Raw genomic sequence first — 15,407 nt, forward strand, 5'->3', positions numbered from 1 at the left:
TTTATGACTTAAGTGAAGTTGTTTCGATCTACAGGTAAATTTGTTTACACTAAGGAAGCTGTGCCAGGATGATGTCATCAACATCTGCTGTTGTTGATAAGTATTCAGCAGCTCAGCCATTAAGGGGTGCCGCTGGGGAGGATAATCAATACGAACATATGGAAGAGCAGCTATCAAGTGATGGACATTTAAACTTTAAATACCAAGAATTTGTGAGGACTTACCGAGAGTGTTTAGTCTGGGCAAGGCTACTCTTTTGCTGACTTACATAGCTCTGTGACGATCTTGAGACACTTGCTCCTGCCATGGCCAGGCCACTCTTGGTCCTCAGCAGTGTTAAACTGTGCAGCAGTCTCAGGAAGAGAAGGGACATCTGTTCCTGCCTTGGCAAGGCTACTCCTGGTAGGCAATGGTGTAAGTCATGTAATGGTCCCTGGAGTCATAACATTTGGAACAGCCCAGCTTGCTTACCGACACCGGTACTGTCACCCCCTAGCTACGTGCCCCAGCAGCAAGGGACCTACGCTGGCAGCTGATACCCAGCTTTTAGTTGGAAGGACTGACTCTACAGACAACCAATTCCTGGAAAGGTACACCTCAACTAAATTTGGACTTTCTTTCATCTCCTCTTTGCCTAGAACAATAGTGTAATCAATCTATTATTAGTTTGGAGTATGTTATTTCTTTATTAGCTAGTTAACAGACATTATCCTGTATGGTATCAGCTTGCAAAATGTTATTTTTATAAATTATAATTCTCACAGTGAACTGGTGTTAAATAAGTTACTGGCAAAGAAAATCTCACTCCCTGAGCATAATTTGCCTGGACAAAACAGCACTCTAAAGCAGGTGGTGGCAATCTACAGTCCACTGGCCAAATCCAACCAACATTCTGTTTTTGTAAATAAAGTTTTATTGGAACACAAACAGGCTACCATTTACATATTGTCTATAGGTGCTCTTAAGCTATAAGGAAGAGTTGGATAATTGTGACCACACAGTCCACAATTATTCACTATCTGGCTCTACAGAGAAAAAGTTTGCTGACCACTGTGCTAAAGCACTGCCACTCAAAGGTTTGGTTTGCATACCTGAATTGTCTGTTCCTGATCAGAAATGAGATAAGGAGATTATGTGAAAACAGAAACCAACTATGTTACCAAGTACAATGTTCACTTCAACTATTTTTTTGTTTTCATTGCTAGACTTTCTCAATGAAGGATTTATAGTCTGGTACAGGTTCCTTTTCTCACAGTGGATAGGTATAAACTATTCATTGATCAGGTACTTTCAGTACCACTACTGTAAGTATACAGGGGCAGGAGAAGGAACTACTCAAAGCTCACAAGGGACTATAGTGTCACTTAGAGACTTATTTTGGTACAGTGCTCTAGGTTTTTGAAGCATTAGGTGACAGCCTTGGCAACTAATTGAATGAGATTCAGAAAATGGTCCTTACACAGACTTTTTCTTCCCTTTACTCCAGAAGTCTTCTCTGCTATAGATTTATGTTTCAACAAGGTGAAGGATGACAGTTAATAAGTCCCTCTATCCCATCTTTTCTTGGGAGCAGGAAAGATAAAAATATTTGCCCCCACCCTCAAAAATATTCAAGAAAATAAGTCAATAAAATATTTTGTCTATTTAGCCTCTTTAATTTACTGAGCAGATAGAAAACTATAATATTAAATTATAATTCTCTTGAAGTAGAAGAATTTGTAAAGCAAATCAATTCTCTGTAATTATTAGCAGTTCTTCCCCCTGTACTTTAAGTCTCAATTTAAAATAAATCATGCATCAATTAAAGAATATGGAATAAAATCTACCACTAACTTTAACATGAAATTTCCTTGAGCAATATACAATTTCTAGAGGCGCCAAAGGTAATCCGACTCAAGCAGCTTTCTGAAAAATAAAATTATTCAGGGACAGATTTTTATTGCAAATATTTACTCAAAAACTACTATATACAGCAGAATTTTAATAGCCATTTTAAACATTTAACATTCAGTGAAACAAAATTTTAAGAATTCAAAGCACATTTTAAGAAGTAAAAATGTAGCATTTTAAATAAAAGTTTGTTAGTACGTCAAAGCAAACTACTGTTACTCATATTATTCATTTCTATATCTATTATTTTCTATATGATAAAAAACTGAAAAAATCAATTTAGCAGCCATCTTATGGATAAATTAGGCTAAATATCCCAAACCAATTTTTTACATCCTGCTTTAGGTCCCATTTGAATTTTCTATTTTACAATTACAGAAAAAGTCACTTAAACATGGCTGAATTCATGCCAGGACATGTTTTCAGTTTACTGCTTTACAATATCTACATTAATCCATACTTTGGTTTGGTTTCCAGACCATTTTTATGGGTCTATTTCTAAAGAAGATCATTAAAACAATATTAAGAGCATAATAGCTACAGGAGTTTCAACAGTGGGTTTCTACTTTATACAACTAGTACATCAAGGGATTTCTGCACAGCTTACACACTGACAAAAAGCACAAATATAAATTTTTATTTTAATAATTTCACTTTCACTGAAAGTTTAATTAAGGTAAGCTTACAGCCTGGCAGGCTAACACTTGTATGGAGGTACACAGATTCAAATATTCTGTTTACATGCTTCTGGCAGTCTGGAATGTAATATTATATCCAAAATTAAGTTTATGTTCATCCAAATTCTCATTAGATCAATGAATTTAGCATTCTAAACATGCTCCATTTACCAGTATCATACTCAAAATGAAACCTTCATTAACAAAGCCCAATTGGCCATTATTTTAAATCAATTATTCCCAAAAGGTATGTGGTTTCCAAATCTCTTCCTTTAAGTTAATTGAAAAGGATGTACAGGTAATAAGGACTTTTAGTTTAGAACTGATGGAAATTTCAAAAGCTTTATTAATATAAATAATATTCTAATATTCAATTCATATTGACCACCAGGTTCCATAACCTCGAAAACTGATAAATGAGACTTTTTCATTGCAAACTTAACTTTCATTAAAATCTTATTCATGTCTTAAAAACTTCTTGGAAATTCATACTAATCATGCTATTAATGATGAATTGATTTAATAACCGAGGTTGAATATACAGGTAAAGTGTATGAATGACCTCCCTCACATTTTTCTATCTCTGCACTCTGCAACAGCACCACTGAGCTCACCTGATAGCACTGTTCCAAATGCTCTTATCGTTGGTACACTAAAACTTAGAATGCCTAATTAATTTCAACTTCTTTCTTTTTCATCTGCCAGGTCTCCTGTTGTCTCTGTTGTGCTAAGGCTATTTTCTCCAGGAACGTCATCTGTTTGATCAGACACTACTTCATCAGTCTTGGCTGAAGGATCACCACTACCTTTCTGAAGAATCTCTGTGGCTTCAAACTCAAGCACTTCTGATGGAGTCAAAGGTTCCAAATGAATACTGCCTTGCTCACTAACATCAGAACTAACAGATTCAGGTTCATCTCTTTTTCTCAAAAACTGATCAATGCTAACATCACCAGATGTTAATTGCAAATCCTTAATATTCTTTGAAGAAAATCTAGCTTCACTGGCATTGCAATCTTCAATCTGATCACGTGCAATGAGGTTTTCTGAACTTTGGCACCTCTTCAACTCTGTTTCCTGACAAATGTGCTCTATTTGTTTTTCCTTTTCCACCTTATCTGCATCAATAATTGAATCATAACTGAAGATATTCTTTGAGCCAGTTTCCTGGTCTTCAAGACAGGTATCATTTTCTTTATCTGAACCTGATACACCTTCTTCACTTTTTGTTGTTGATGAGCCTTCGAATAAATGCACATCACATCCATTTTTTATTTCCTCTGAAGAAGCTTCATCTTGTTTACTGAAAAAATAAAGCTATTTATTATCTATTTCTTTATAATACAATGTATTTGAACACTATTAAAATAAAGACATTCTCTAAAAAAAAAAAAAAAAAGGCACACTTGCCCACCAAAAAAAAAAGAAAATTGAGCTCCCTGGTCTTTGCCATGATGTTACAATTTAGGATGTGGCCATGTTCTTGGGCAAAAGAGTGAGAAACTCCATAGTCGCATATTAAAAGGAGTCCTGAGGAGTCTATTCATTGTTTTAGTTCTGGTTATCATTATTTTTATCTGTTCATACCCTTGCTTATTTTTAGTTAAAATGTAAGTGTGCTTATTAATTCGTAAGAGTCATTTAAATAAGGAATGAATATATGTGGAAAAAACCCTATTTCTCTTTTATGATTTATATGTCCTCTTGGGCTTAGAGTGTTTTCCCTATGCAAAATCAACTAAGCATTCACAAACATTTTATTGATTTTTTAACAGCCTAATTTATAAAAACATAAACACATGCCTAAAAAAATATGTAAATATAAAACATGCATACATATATGCTTATGTGTATACCTGTCTATGTGTTTACTCTTACCCCGGTGTGTTAACAGAAACTATTTAGTGAATATAGTTCCCTATGCTATATAGTAGGACCTTGTTGTTTATCTATTTTATATATAGTAGGGTGTATATGTTAATCCCAAACTCCTAATTTATCCCTCCTCCACCCCCTTTCCCCTTTGGTAACCATAATGTTTGTCTTCTATGTCTGTGAGTCTTAGAAACACGAGATTTCTAAGAGGCTCTCCAGTCCCTTATGTAGATGTAACAATGCTTATTTTAATAAAAAGAAATTTTATGATTACATTTATATTAGGTCTTACATTAATCCACCTGGAATTTAGACTTTTTCCTAATGAACTGCCCAAATATCAAAGCAATGTTATCAGATAGTCATTTATTATTTACTAAATTATATTTAAAAGGCTGTTTCTCTGCTATTTATTTTGTTCTGATGTGTCTTTTGACTATTACAGGCCAATACCACACAGTTTTAACAATTAGAAATTAACATTGTACTTTATTATCTAATAGGTCAAATCACCTACATTCTACTACTCTTCTCCCTAATAGTTTGAAAAAGTAAAAGATAATTGTACAAGGATGCTCATTAAAACAATGTTTAAAATAGTGAATACAGAAACAACCTAATATCTAACACAGCTGTGATTTTTAAAATTATGGTATTAATAAGTAGAAAAATATGAATCTTACTTTAAACACCACTAGTTTCCAAATCAAATCCAATTTGGATTTTCAACTAAATGTTCATTAACCATAAACTAATTTGGGAAATGACCTATCATGTAAGTTACTAATATATTATTTTCTATCTCAGTAAGTTTTTTTCTTCAAAATCTTCTAAATAGATGCTGCACTTTACTCATCTTTTTATTACTGTGAATTTTATCCATTATATTTTGTAATCACATGTTATTGGTATGCCGGAAAGATTCTGAATTTTACACCAAGCTGCCTTAATTAATACCCTGATTAATTTCAATCATTCTTAGCTCATTTTCTTGGATCTTACAGGTCAATTACATCATCTGCAAAAAATTATATTTCCCTCATTTAAATTTATAAAATTCTTATTTTTGTTCAGATCTTATTAAACTAACTATAATTTACAGAAAATGTTAAAAAATATGGATGTGACTAGTCTGCTTTTTCTAAATCCTTATTTGAATTTTTGTTAACTTTTCCCAACCAAAATTCTAGGAAAAATGCTAGGTGAAGAAAGGGCTAGATAATTTTTCTTTTCTTTTCTTTTTTTATGTGGACTATTTTTAAAGTCTTTATTGAGTTTGTTACATTGCTTCTGTTCTATGTTTTGTTTTCTTGGCAGTGAGGCATGTAGGATCCTAGCTCCCCCACCAGGGATCAAACCCACACACCCCCACCCTGCGTTGGAAGGTGAAGTCTCAACCACTGGGCCATCAAGGAAGTCCCAGGGCTAGACAATTTTTCTAGTGAAGTCTAAGAAACATCTTCAAAAGGTCTTATTCCATAATTTTCTTTTTAGAGGCAATAGATTAATTAATCTCATCAGGTTAACAAGCAGCCTACTATAAAACACACAGCATAAAGATAGAAATGGGGAAAGTACTTAATCTAAAAGACAAAATCACCTTTAGCTGGAATAAAGTTCTAATTAGAATGTTAGATTTTCTTTTGCTAAAAAAAAATTGTGAAATCTCGTGTTCTGCAGTGTTCTACTCAAGCATTAAATTTTTATTTTTATTTTTTTAAAAGTTCTCTTTATTATCAATTAGAAGGCCTTTAGGATTCCCTGGCATGGTTTTTTTTTTAAAATTAATTAATTAATTAATTTTTGCTGTGTTGGGTCTTCGTTTCTGTGGGAGGGTTTTCTCTAATTGTGGCAAGCAGGGGCCACTCTTCATCGCGATGCGCGGGCCTCACACTATCGCAGCCTCTTTTGTTGCAGAGCACAGGCTCCAGACGCGCAAGCTCAGTAGTTGTGGTTCACGGGTCCAGTTGCTCCGCGGCATGTGGGATCTTCCCAGACCAGGGCTCGAACCCGTGTCCCCTGCATCGGCAGGCGGACTCTCAACCACTGCGCCATCAGGAAAGCCCAAGCATTAAATTTTTAAAAACCAATACTTGAATTTTGAACCTTTTATGTTGGGATCCCACCAAAGAAGTAGCTTTACAGCTTTTTGAAAATACTTCAAAAATAAGATATTAAAATTAACTATTTGCAAGAATCGTCACCACCTTATAACCTGTAGCATCTTGTAACTATTTTCATTTAATAGAGGCAATTAAAATCTGTTAACATTTTACTTACTTGTAAGTACTTTTAAAAAATTTAACAACTTATAAAATGTATTCTACATGTTTAAGATTTCAAAACTAAGGATCTGTAGTATATTTCTGTTACATTAATATTTCAAAATTTTATTTTAATTAAAAGCCATTACTAAAAGGAACACCATATACAAAATTTAAATAGCCTTTTGCCAATTAACTGAAATATAACACAGCTCAAGTATCATTTTATATACATGAATTTCATGAGATTCAGTTTTTCCTTATATTTACCTTTCAGAATTTGATGTTTCTGTTTCTCCTTCAGCCATATTAGGTCTTGCAAGTTCCTGAAATTATTAATAATAATTTTCTTTTATATTCAAAACTAAGCTTAAAGTAAACTACTTTTATTATACTAAACTTTCTAGATAAAAAGAACTTAAGTGTGCTACCTAGTATACTAAAGAAAGAGAAAAAAATTTTCTCAATTTAAAGTATGTATTAAAATAATTCTCATAACTAAAAGCATGATTTCAAAAATTGCTTTTTAAAAAACTTGTAAGAATTTCAGTGTACCAAAACCTTCTGAATCAAGGACATGAAACAGTTATCCAGTTATAACAATACCTGCTTTCCTTAGATTCTTTCAAATGTGGGCCATAATTATAATTACTTGAATAGAAAACTAGTAAAACACAGCTTGAATTTCAATGCATCATCCATAGTATTTTATACACACATTAAATACAGGTACTTAGATAAAACATTTATGAAATTATGATTTTATATTTGGAGCCATGGTAACCCTTCCATTGTCAAACCAAGTAATATTAAACAATAGATAAATGAAATATTTTTGCTTATTTGAAATGTTTTTTGGTGAGGAAAGAATACACAAAAACCTCAGTAAGCCAGAGGCCAGCCTAACAGTTTATAACAAATTATTGAGCATATATGATGCATGAGGTAGTATGTTAAGAACTTTACATTCACTATCTCATCACTTAATCCTCATATTAGATATTATAAACTCCATTTCTACAAATGAAAATAAAGACTGCGGGGGTTAAGTAGAAAACCAAAGGCAATACTACAGTAAGTGGTGAAGTTTCAAATCTAGGTCCAGTTCAGCCACAACAGTGATTGATTCAAATCTGTGAAAGTGATATGGTGTATTAATCACATACATGTAACATTTCCTCACTCTCCAAAAGCCCTGCTAAAATGAGGGCAAAGAAATAAAATATTTTCACTCATAAAGACCAAGAAAACATCAAAGCATACTAACTGTCAAAGAGATTTCAACAAATTTTTAGATGGATAGTGGCTGGAGGAATCGAAATTGACTTCACAGTGTGGAGGAAGTTACAACTAAATGTCTGAGCTGGGAGTGCAAGGAAAAGAGAATCAGTTTTCCCAGAGAACATAAGAGATCTGGTATTTGGAGAAATTCAGTATACTATCCAGTACATAAAAGGTAAAAATGAAGCATGAATACTGCTGAGAAATCTAAATGCTCTTTCCCCAACTCACACAACAGGTACCTATCCTTTCCTCTACCACTTAGGCCAAAGGTTAATTCTGTGAACTGGAGACAGTCTAGACTTGTGAACACCAGGAATGGCAAAGGGCAGGCATGAGGTACTGAAAGAAAACAGAAAAATTTAGTAGAGGTCCATAAACTGAAAAAAGGGACCCACATTTATCTCTCTGCCTGGCTCCCAGAATGCTAGCAGCCAGAGGAACCACTCTTCACTCCACCACCCGCAGCTGGAATCTAGAAGATTCCTCTTCGGAGAAAATTATCAGCCTCAAAGACTTTGAGAGCATCCTCCCTACCAAAGAATCAGTCAGCTCAGCAACTGATTTTCCTATGTTGAAGTCTAAACAATTACCATGCAGACTGTGCAGGCTGTATAGCACACCAATCCATGAGGCAACCTTCACAATATAATCCATGTCAGCAGTTCTCCAAGTGTGGTTCACAGACACCTGGGGCCTCCAAAACACTTTCAGGAGGCATGTGAGGCTAAAATTCTTGGTACTAAAGCAGTGGTGAGTAAAAATGCTGGCATCTTAACTCAAATCAAGGCACTGACATAGAACCAAAACTGTACTAGCAGTCACTGTATTCTCCACTGGCATACACCAGCAGTAAAATTAATTTTATTAAATACCAATCACTGAGTGCACGTCTTTTTAATATTCTGTGTAATGAAATACCAAATATGCACAAAGCACTGCTATTGCACACTAAAAACACTTGGGTCTGTGACTGAGTTGCACGCTGAACTTAGCCACATTTTTTTCATGGAACATGATTTTTATTTTAAAGAATGACTGTCAAACTATGAATATTTAGACTTGAGTATTTAGAAGACATTTTCTTTGAAACTGACAAAGTGAGCATGTCACATCAAAGAAAACAACTGACAGTATTTGTTGCCAGTAATAAAAATTCAAAGAAAAATTAAATTTTAGGATAACTTGTATCCACTATTCATGAGATTAATGCTAATATTAATGAATGTGATTACCTGATATTATATAATGAAACATGTCAACACTTAGAAGATCTATGTAACTTGTGAACCAATATATTCCAAATGACTAAATGCACATTGTTATAAAATCATGCATGGATAAAAGAGTCAATCAAAGTGTAAGCCAGACCAATAGATTTTAATGTAATAGAGCACAAAAAGTTCAGTGATATGGAGTCAGATTCCACATTGCAACAAACCTTTTAAGAAAAAGTTCACTTGTCTACTTTTGATGTCATAAAAAAGAATAATCACAATTATCTGAAGAGATTAAAGTACTAGATGAGGCTGGGTATTTTTCTTATATTTCAACCAAAATAACATATCACAACAGATTGAATGCAGAAACATGAGGATCCAGTTTCCTTCTATTTAACTAGACATTAAAGAGATATGCAAAAGCATAAAACAATTTCATTCTTCTAACTAAATTTCTTTTGTTTTGACAAATAGTTATTTTTCAGAAAAATATTTGCCATTTTAAGTAACAGTATTGTAAAAATTTCATACTTTTAATTTCTAGTACTGTAAACATCAATACATTTTGAGAGTACTAAGGGGTATATATAACAGGGTTGTACCCTGTGGAGTGCTGCAGTGCACAACCTGTATGGCTATGCAAGGCAGCCCTGTCCCTGTCCAAACACAGGGTTTTCGATAAACTTTTTAGCACTTCACTTTTATGAACAGCCAAGGATCACCACACAACTGAAGACATTCTTTACATCAGACAGATCAAAATAAACAAGAGAATAAAGAAAGAGGCTAGGAGACATCAGAGACTTTGCTGGGAACAAAATAAATATGTATAATATATTTAATATCCCTGGAGAGGTATGAAATGTTATGTCCATTAAACAAGAACAAAAAACTATGAAGACAAAACAACTGAAGAACAAATAAAAAGAACAATTCAAAACTAAATATATGGCAACTAAAATAAGCAATTAAATTTAGAAAATCTTTTTTGAAAGGTTGAATGAAAGGACAAAAAGATGGAAGGCAAGAAAGAAAATGCCATACAATCAAAAGAGTTGATGCAGGAAGTAGTGTCAGATCAATAGGAGTTTCAAAAAAAAGAGAGAACAGAGAAAATAAAAGTGAAAATTTACCAAAGAAATAAAACAAGAAAATTTCCCCCAAACAGAAATATCCAAAATTACAAAGGCTTATCAAATTCCTACCATAATGAATGAAAAAAGGATGATAGGTGAACATATGAAATTTCAAAACACCTGAGATAGAGATAATCATTAAAGTTGCCAGAAAGAACAAAATAACATAAACACAAAGAAAGTGGACCAAAAATGGCATCAGACTTAACGAAAACAATACTTTCAAATATGCATAGGAAAAATGTTTTCTATGTACTTCAGCCAAACTATCATTAGAGTAAATACAGTTTTAAATTTACACTAAGTGAAAAAAGAATCAACCTTTCTGTGGAAGTTGTTAGAGGACATGTTTCATCAAAATAAGGAGTAAAACAAGAAAAGAGGAACTCACAGTTCAGGAAACAGGATATCCAACACAAGAAAGTGGCAAAGTAAAATCCTGATACAACAAATTATGCATTAGGCTTAGACAGCAACTAGTTTAAACTAAAGTAGATTGGAGAGAAGATCTCCAGGCCCTCCAACAATTTTTTTTTTGATGTGTGAACATTTAGAAAAAATACTTCCAAACATTAGACAACACATCACAAATTTTAAAAAACCGCATTAGGTGCACAGAAGACTAAACAAATCAGTAAAAATATATTTTTACCCAGAAAAGTAAAATGAAGTATAGGAAAGAAAATCATAGTACACTTCCTGGCTCAGTATACATAATGGTCTCAAAAACTGTGATGTTAACTATGCTGACATCAGTGCTATGCCAAGCCATATAGAAACAAGAGATAAAATACACATAACATAAAATTTACCATCTTAACCATTTTTAAATGTATAGTTCACTGGTATTAAATACATTCACATTGTTATGCAATCATTACCACCATCCATCCCCATAACTTTTTTCATCTTGTAAAACTGGAACTCTACATCCATTAAACAATAGCTCCTTATTCTCCCCTCCCCACAGCCTCTGGCAACCACCACTATACTCTCTCTTTTATTTTGTTTAAGTACCTCATACAAATGAAATCACATAATATCTGTCTTCTTGTGACTGGCTTATTACACTAGCAAAATGTCCTCAAAGTTGATCCATATTGCAGAATCCCCTTCCTTCTTATGGCTGAATATTCCATGGTATGCATATACAACATTTTGCTTATTCTTTGATCTATTGATGGACACTTGGTTTACTTCCATGTTTTAGCTATTGTGAATAATGCTGCTATGAAAATAGGAGTACAAATATCTCTTCAACTCTTTGCTTTCAAGTCTTTGGGGTACAGTATACCCAAAAGAGGAATTGCTGGATCATATAATTTTTTTGAGGAACTGCCATACTGCTTTCCACAATGGCTGTACCATTTTACATTACCAGCAACAGTGTACAAAGCTTCAATTTCTCCACATCAGCATCAACACCTGTCTTCTGGTTTTGGAGTTTTTTGTGGTTTTGTGTGTGTGTGTGTTTTTATGTGTCTGTGGGTTTTTTGGTTTTTGTTTTAACAGTAGTCATCCTAATGGGTGTGAGGTGGTATCTCACTGATTTGCATTTCTCTAATGATTAGTGATGTTGCACATCTATGGGTTTATTGGCCATTTGTATATCTTCTTTGGAGAAATGCCTGTTCAAGTCATTTATGCATTTTTGAATTGGGTTGTTTATGTTGTTATTGAGTTTTATGAGTTCTCTATATATTCTGGATATTAATTCCTTATCAGATATATGACTTGCAAATATTTCCTCCCATTCTATGGGTTGCCTTTTTATTCACTGTATAGTATATTTGATGCACAAAATTATTAATTTGTACAATTTTTTTCTTTCATTACCTGTGCCTTTGGTGTAATAACCAAAAAATCACTATCAATTTCAATGTCATGAAGTTTTTGTCCTTTGTTTTATTCTAAGAACTTTATTATTTTAGGTCTTACATTTATCAATTTTGAGTCAATGTTTGCATATAGTGCTGGCTAAGAGTACAACTTAATTCTTTTGCATATGGATATCCAGTTTTCCCAGCATCATTTATTAAAAAGACTGTCCTTTTCCCATCGGTCTTGGCACCCCCATAAAAATTATTTGACCATATATACAAAGGTTTATTTCTGGGCTCTCTATTCTATTCCTTTGGTCTATAGGTCTGTCTTTATCCCAATACCACACTGTTTTGTTTACTGCAGCTTTGTCATAAATTTTAAAAGCAGGACATTTGAGTGCTGCAGTTTTTTTCTTCTTTTTCAAAGTTGTTTTGGCTATTTGAAGTCCCTTGAGCTTCCATATAAATTTTAGGATGAGTTTTTCTATTTCTGCAAAAAATATCTTTGGGATTTTTGCAGGGATTGCAATAAATCTGTAGATTGTTTTGGGTACTATTGGCATTTTAACAACATTAAGTCTTCCAATTCATGAACATGGGTTGTCTTTCCATTTTTTTTTTTTTGTCTTCTCAAATCTCTTTCAGTAAAGTTTTATAGTTTCTTTGTAGAAGTCTTTTACCTCTTGATTAAGTACATTCCTATGTATTTTATTCTTTTTTATGCTATTAAAGTTGTATTGTTTTGTAATTTTCTTTTCAGATTGTTCATTACTTGTGTATAGAAATACAACTGATTTTTGTGTGCTGACTTTGTGTCCTGCTATTTACTTTACTGAGTTAATGTAAGTTCTAATAGGTTCTGTATGAAATCTTTAGGGTTTTCTATATATAAAATGGTATCATCTGCTAACAGAGATAATTTTACTGCTTTTCGAATTTAGATGTCTTTTATTTCTTTTTCTTGACTAATTGCTCTGGCTAAAACTTCCAGTACTATGTTGAAAAGAAGTGGTGAAAGTGGACATCTTGCTTTGTTCTTAATCTTAGAGGAAAATCTTTTAGTCTTTTACCATTGAGTATGATGTTTGCTGTGGGTTTTTCTTATATGGCTTTATTATGTTGAAGCAGTTTCCTTCTGTTTCTAGGTTGTTGAGCATTTTTAACATGCAAGCGTGCTGAATTTTGTCAAACACCATATCTGCATCAATTGAGGTGATAATATGGTTTTTGTTGCTTCCTTTCATTGAGGTGGCTTATTACATTGATCAATTTTCATATATTGAACCAGCCTTGCATTCCAGGAGTGAATCCCATTTGTTCATGGTATATAATCCTTTTAATATATTGCTTAATTCTGTTTGCTAGTATTTTGTTGAGGATACTTGCATCAATGTTCATAAGGGATATTTATCTGTAGTTTTCTTTTCTTGTATTGTCTTTGTCTGGCTTTGGTATCAGGGTAATGCTGGCCTCACAGAATGAGTTTAGAAATATTTCTTCCTCTTCAACTTTGGAAAAGTTTGAAAGAAGTGGTATTAGTTCTTATTTAGATGTTTGTTAGAATTCACTAAAGGAGTCGTCAGGTCAAGGGGTTTTCTTTGTTAAGAGATTTTTGATTACTCATTCAATCTCCTTACTAGTTATGGATCTACTCATATTTTCTATTTCTTCATGATTTAGTCTTGCTAGGTTTTGAGTTTCTAGCAATTTGTCCATTTCATGTAGGTTATCCAATTTGTTGACACAGAGTTCATAGTACTCTCTTAAGATCATTTTTATTTCTATAGAAATGGTAGTAATGTACCCACTTTCATTTCTGATTTTAGTAATTTAAGTCTTCTCTCTTTTTAAGTATTTCTGGCTAAAGGTTTATCAATTTTGTTGACCTTAGCAATGAACCAACTTTTCTCTATTGCTTTCTATTCTGTTTCATTTATTCCTGTGCTAATTTTACTTCTTTCCTTCTGCCAGCTTTGGATTTAGTTTCTCCTTCTTTTTCTAGTTCCTTAAGTTGTACAGTTAGGTTGCTGCTTTGAGATCTCTCATTTTTTAATATAAGGATTTACAGCCATATATTTCCATTTTAGCATCACTTTCACTGCATTTTAGAAGTTTTGGAATGTTGTATTTTTCTTTTCATTCTTATCTAAGTATTTTCTAATTTCCCTTGTGATTTCTTCTTTGATCCATCGGTTGTTTTAAAGTGTATTGTTTAATTTCTAAAATCTGGTGAATTTTTCATTTTTCCTTTTATTATTGATTTCTAATTTAATCCCGTGATCAGAGAAGATACTTTGTATGACATCTATCTTTTAAAATCCACTGAGATTTAATTTGTGGCTTACTATATGGTATATCCTGGAAAATATCCCATGTGTACTTGAGAAGAATGTGTATTCTGTTGTTGCTGGGTAGAGTGTTATGTGTATGTCTGCAAATCTAGTAGGTTTATTAAGTCTTCTACTTCCTTACTTATATCTAATTATTCTATCAATTATTGTGAGTACTGAAGTCTCCAACTATTACTATAGAATTGTCTATTTTTCCCTTCAACTCTGTGAGTTCTTGCTTCATATAAATTGGCAGTCTGTCAGTAGGTGTGTAAGTATTCATAATTGTTATATCTTCTTGCTGTAGTAAACTTTTTATTAATATATAATGTCCTTTTTCTCTTGTAAGCTTTTTTGATTGAAAGTCTATTTTGTCTGATATTAGTAAAGCCATCAATACTCTCTTTTGGTTACTATTTGCACAGACTATCTTTTTCATCCTTTCACTTTCAGCTTGTGTCTTTGAATTTCAAGTGAGTCTCTTGTATACAGCATGTAATTGGATCATGTATTTTTTATCCATTCTGCCAACCTCTGTCCTTTGATTGGAAAGTTTAATACATTAACATTTAGATTAATTACTGATAAGGAGGGACTTATTTTGTCATTGGGCTATTTGTTTTCTATGTATCTTATTACTTTTTTTTGGCTCTCATTTCCTTCATTACTGACTTCTTTTCTGTTTAGTTGATTTTTTTGTAGTGAAATGTTTAAAATATTTTCTCATTTCCCCTTGTGTATATTCTATAGCTATTTTCTTTATGGTTACTTTGAGGATTACATGTAATATCCTAAAGTTATAACCCTCTAATCTGAATTTATAGCAGCTAATTTCAATAACATACCAAAACTCTGTTCCTTTATAGTTCCATCCCCATTCTTTTTGGTTGCTGATTTCAGAAAATTACATC

At 32.9% G+C, this 15,407-nt stretch overlaps 1 protein-coding gene across 13 annotated transcripts in view; it reads right to left on the reverse strand.

The window, feature by feature from the left end:
* Window positions 1-381: 381 nt before the first annotated feature.
* The window catches only part of ZNF280D (zinc finger protein 280D), a 288,761-nt gene continuing 273,735 nt past the window's right edge, over window positions 382-15,407 (reverse strand). For 11 of the 13 annotated variants that reach the window (XM_027123109.1, XM_027123108.1, XM_027123107.1 and 8 more), the window contains 2 exons: window positions 6,977-7,032; window positions 1,917-3,870 (listed from right to left, as the gene is read on the reverse strand). In XM_027123109.1, the coding sequence (XP_026978910.1) occupies window positions 3,246-3,870; window positions 6,977-7,032 (681 nt within the window). In that variant the 3' untranslated portion in view covers window positions 1,917-3,245. The other 2 variants (XR_003436343.1, XR_003436342.1) reach the window with 2 other exon arrangements.

Source organism: Aethalodelphis obliquidens, unplaced genomic scaffold, assembly GCF_003676395.1.
Source record: "Aethalodelphis obliquidens isolate GAN/ISIS:26980383/991018 unplaced genomic scaffold, ASM367639v1 scaffold26, whole genome shotgun sequence".
NCBI lineage: Eukaryota > Metazoa > Chordata > Mammalia > Artiodactyla > Delphinidae > Aethalodelphis > Aethalodelphis obliquidens.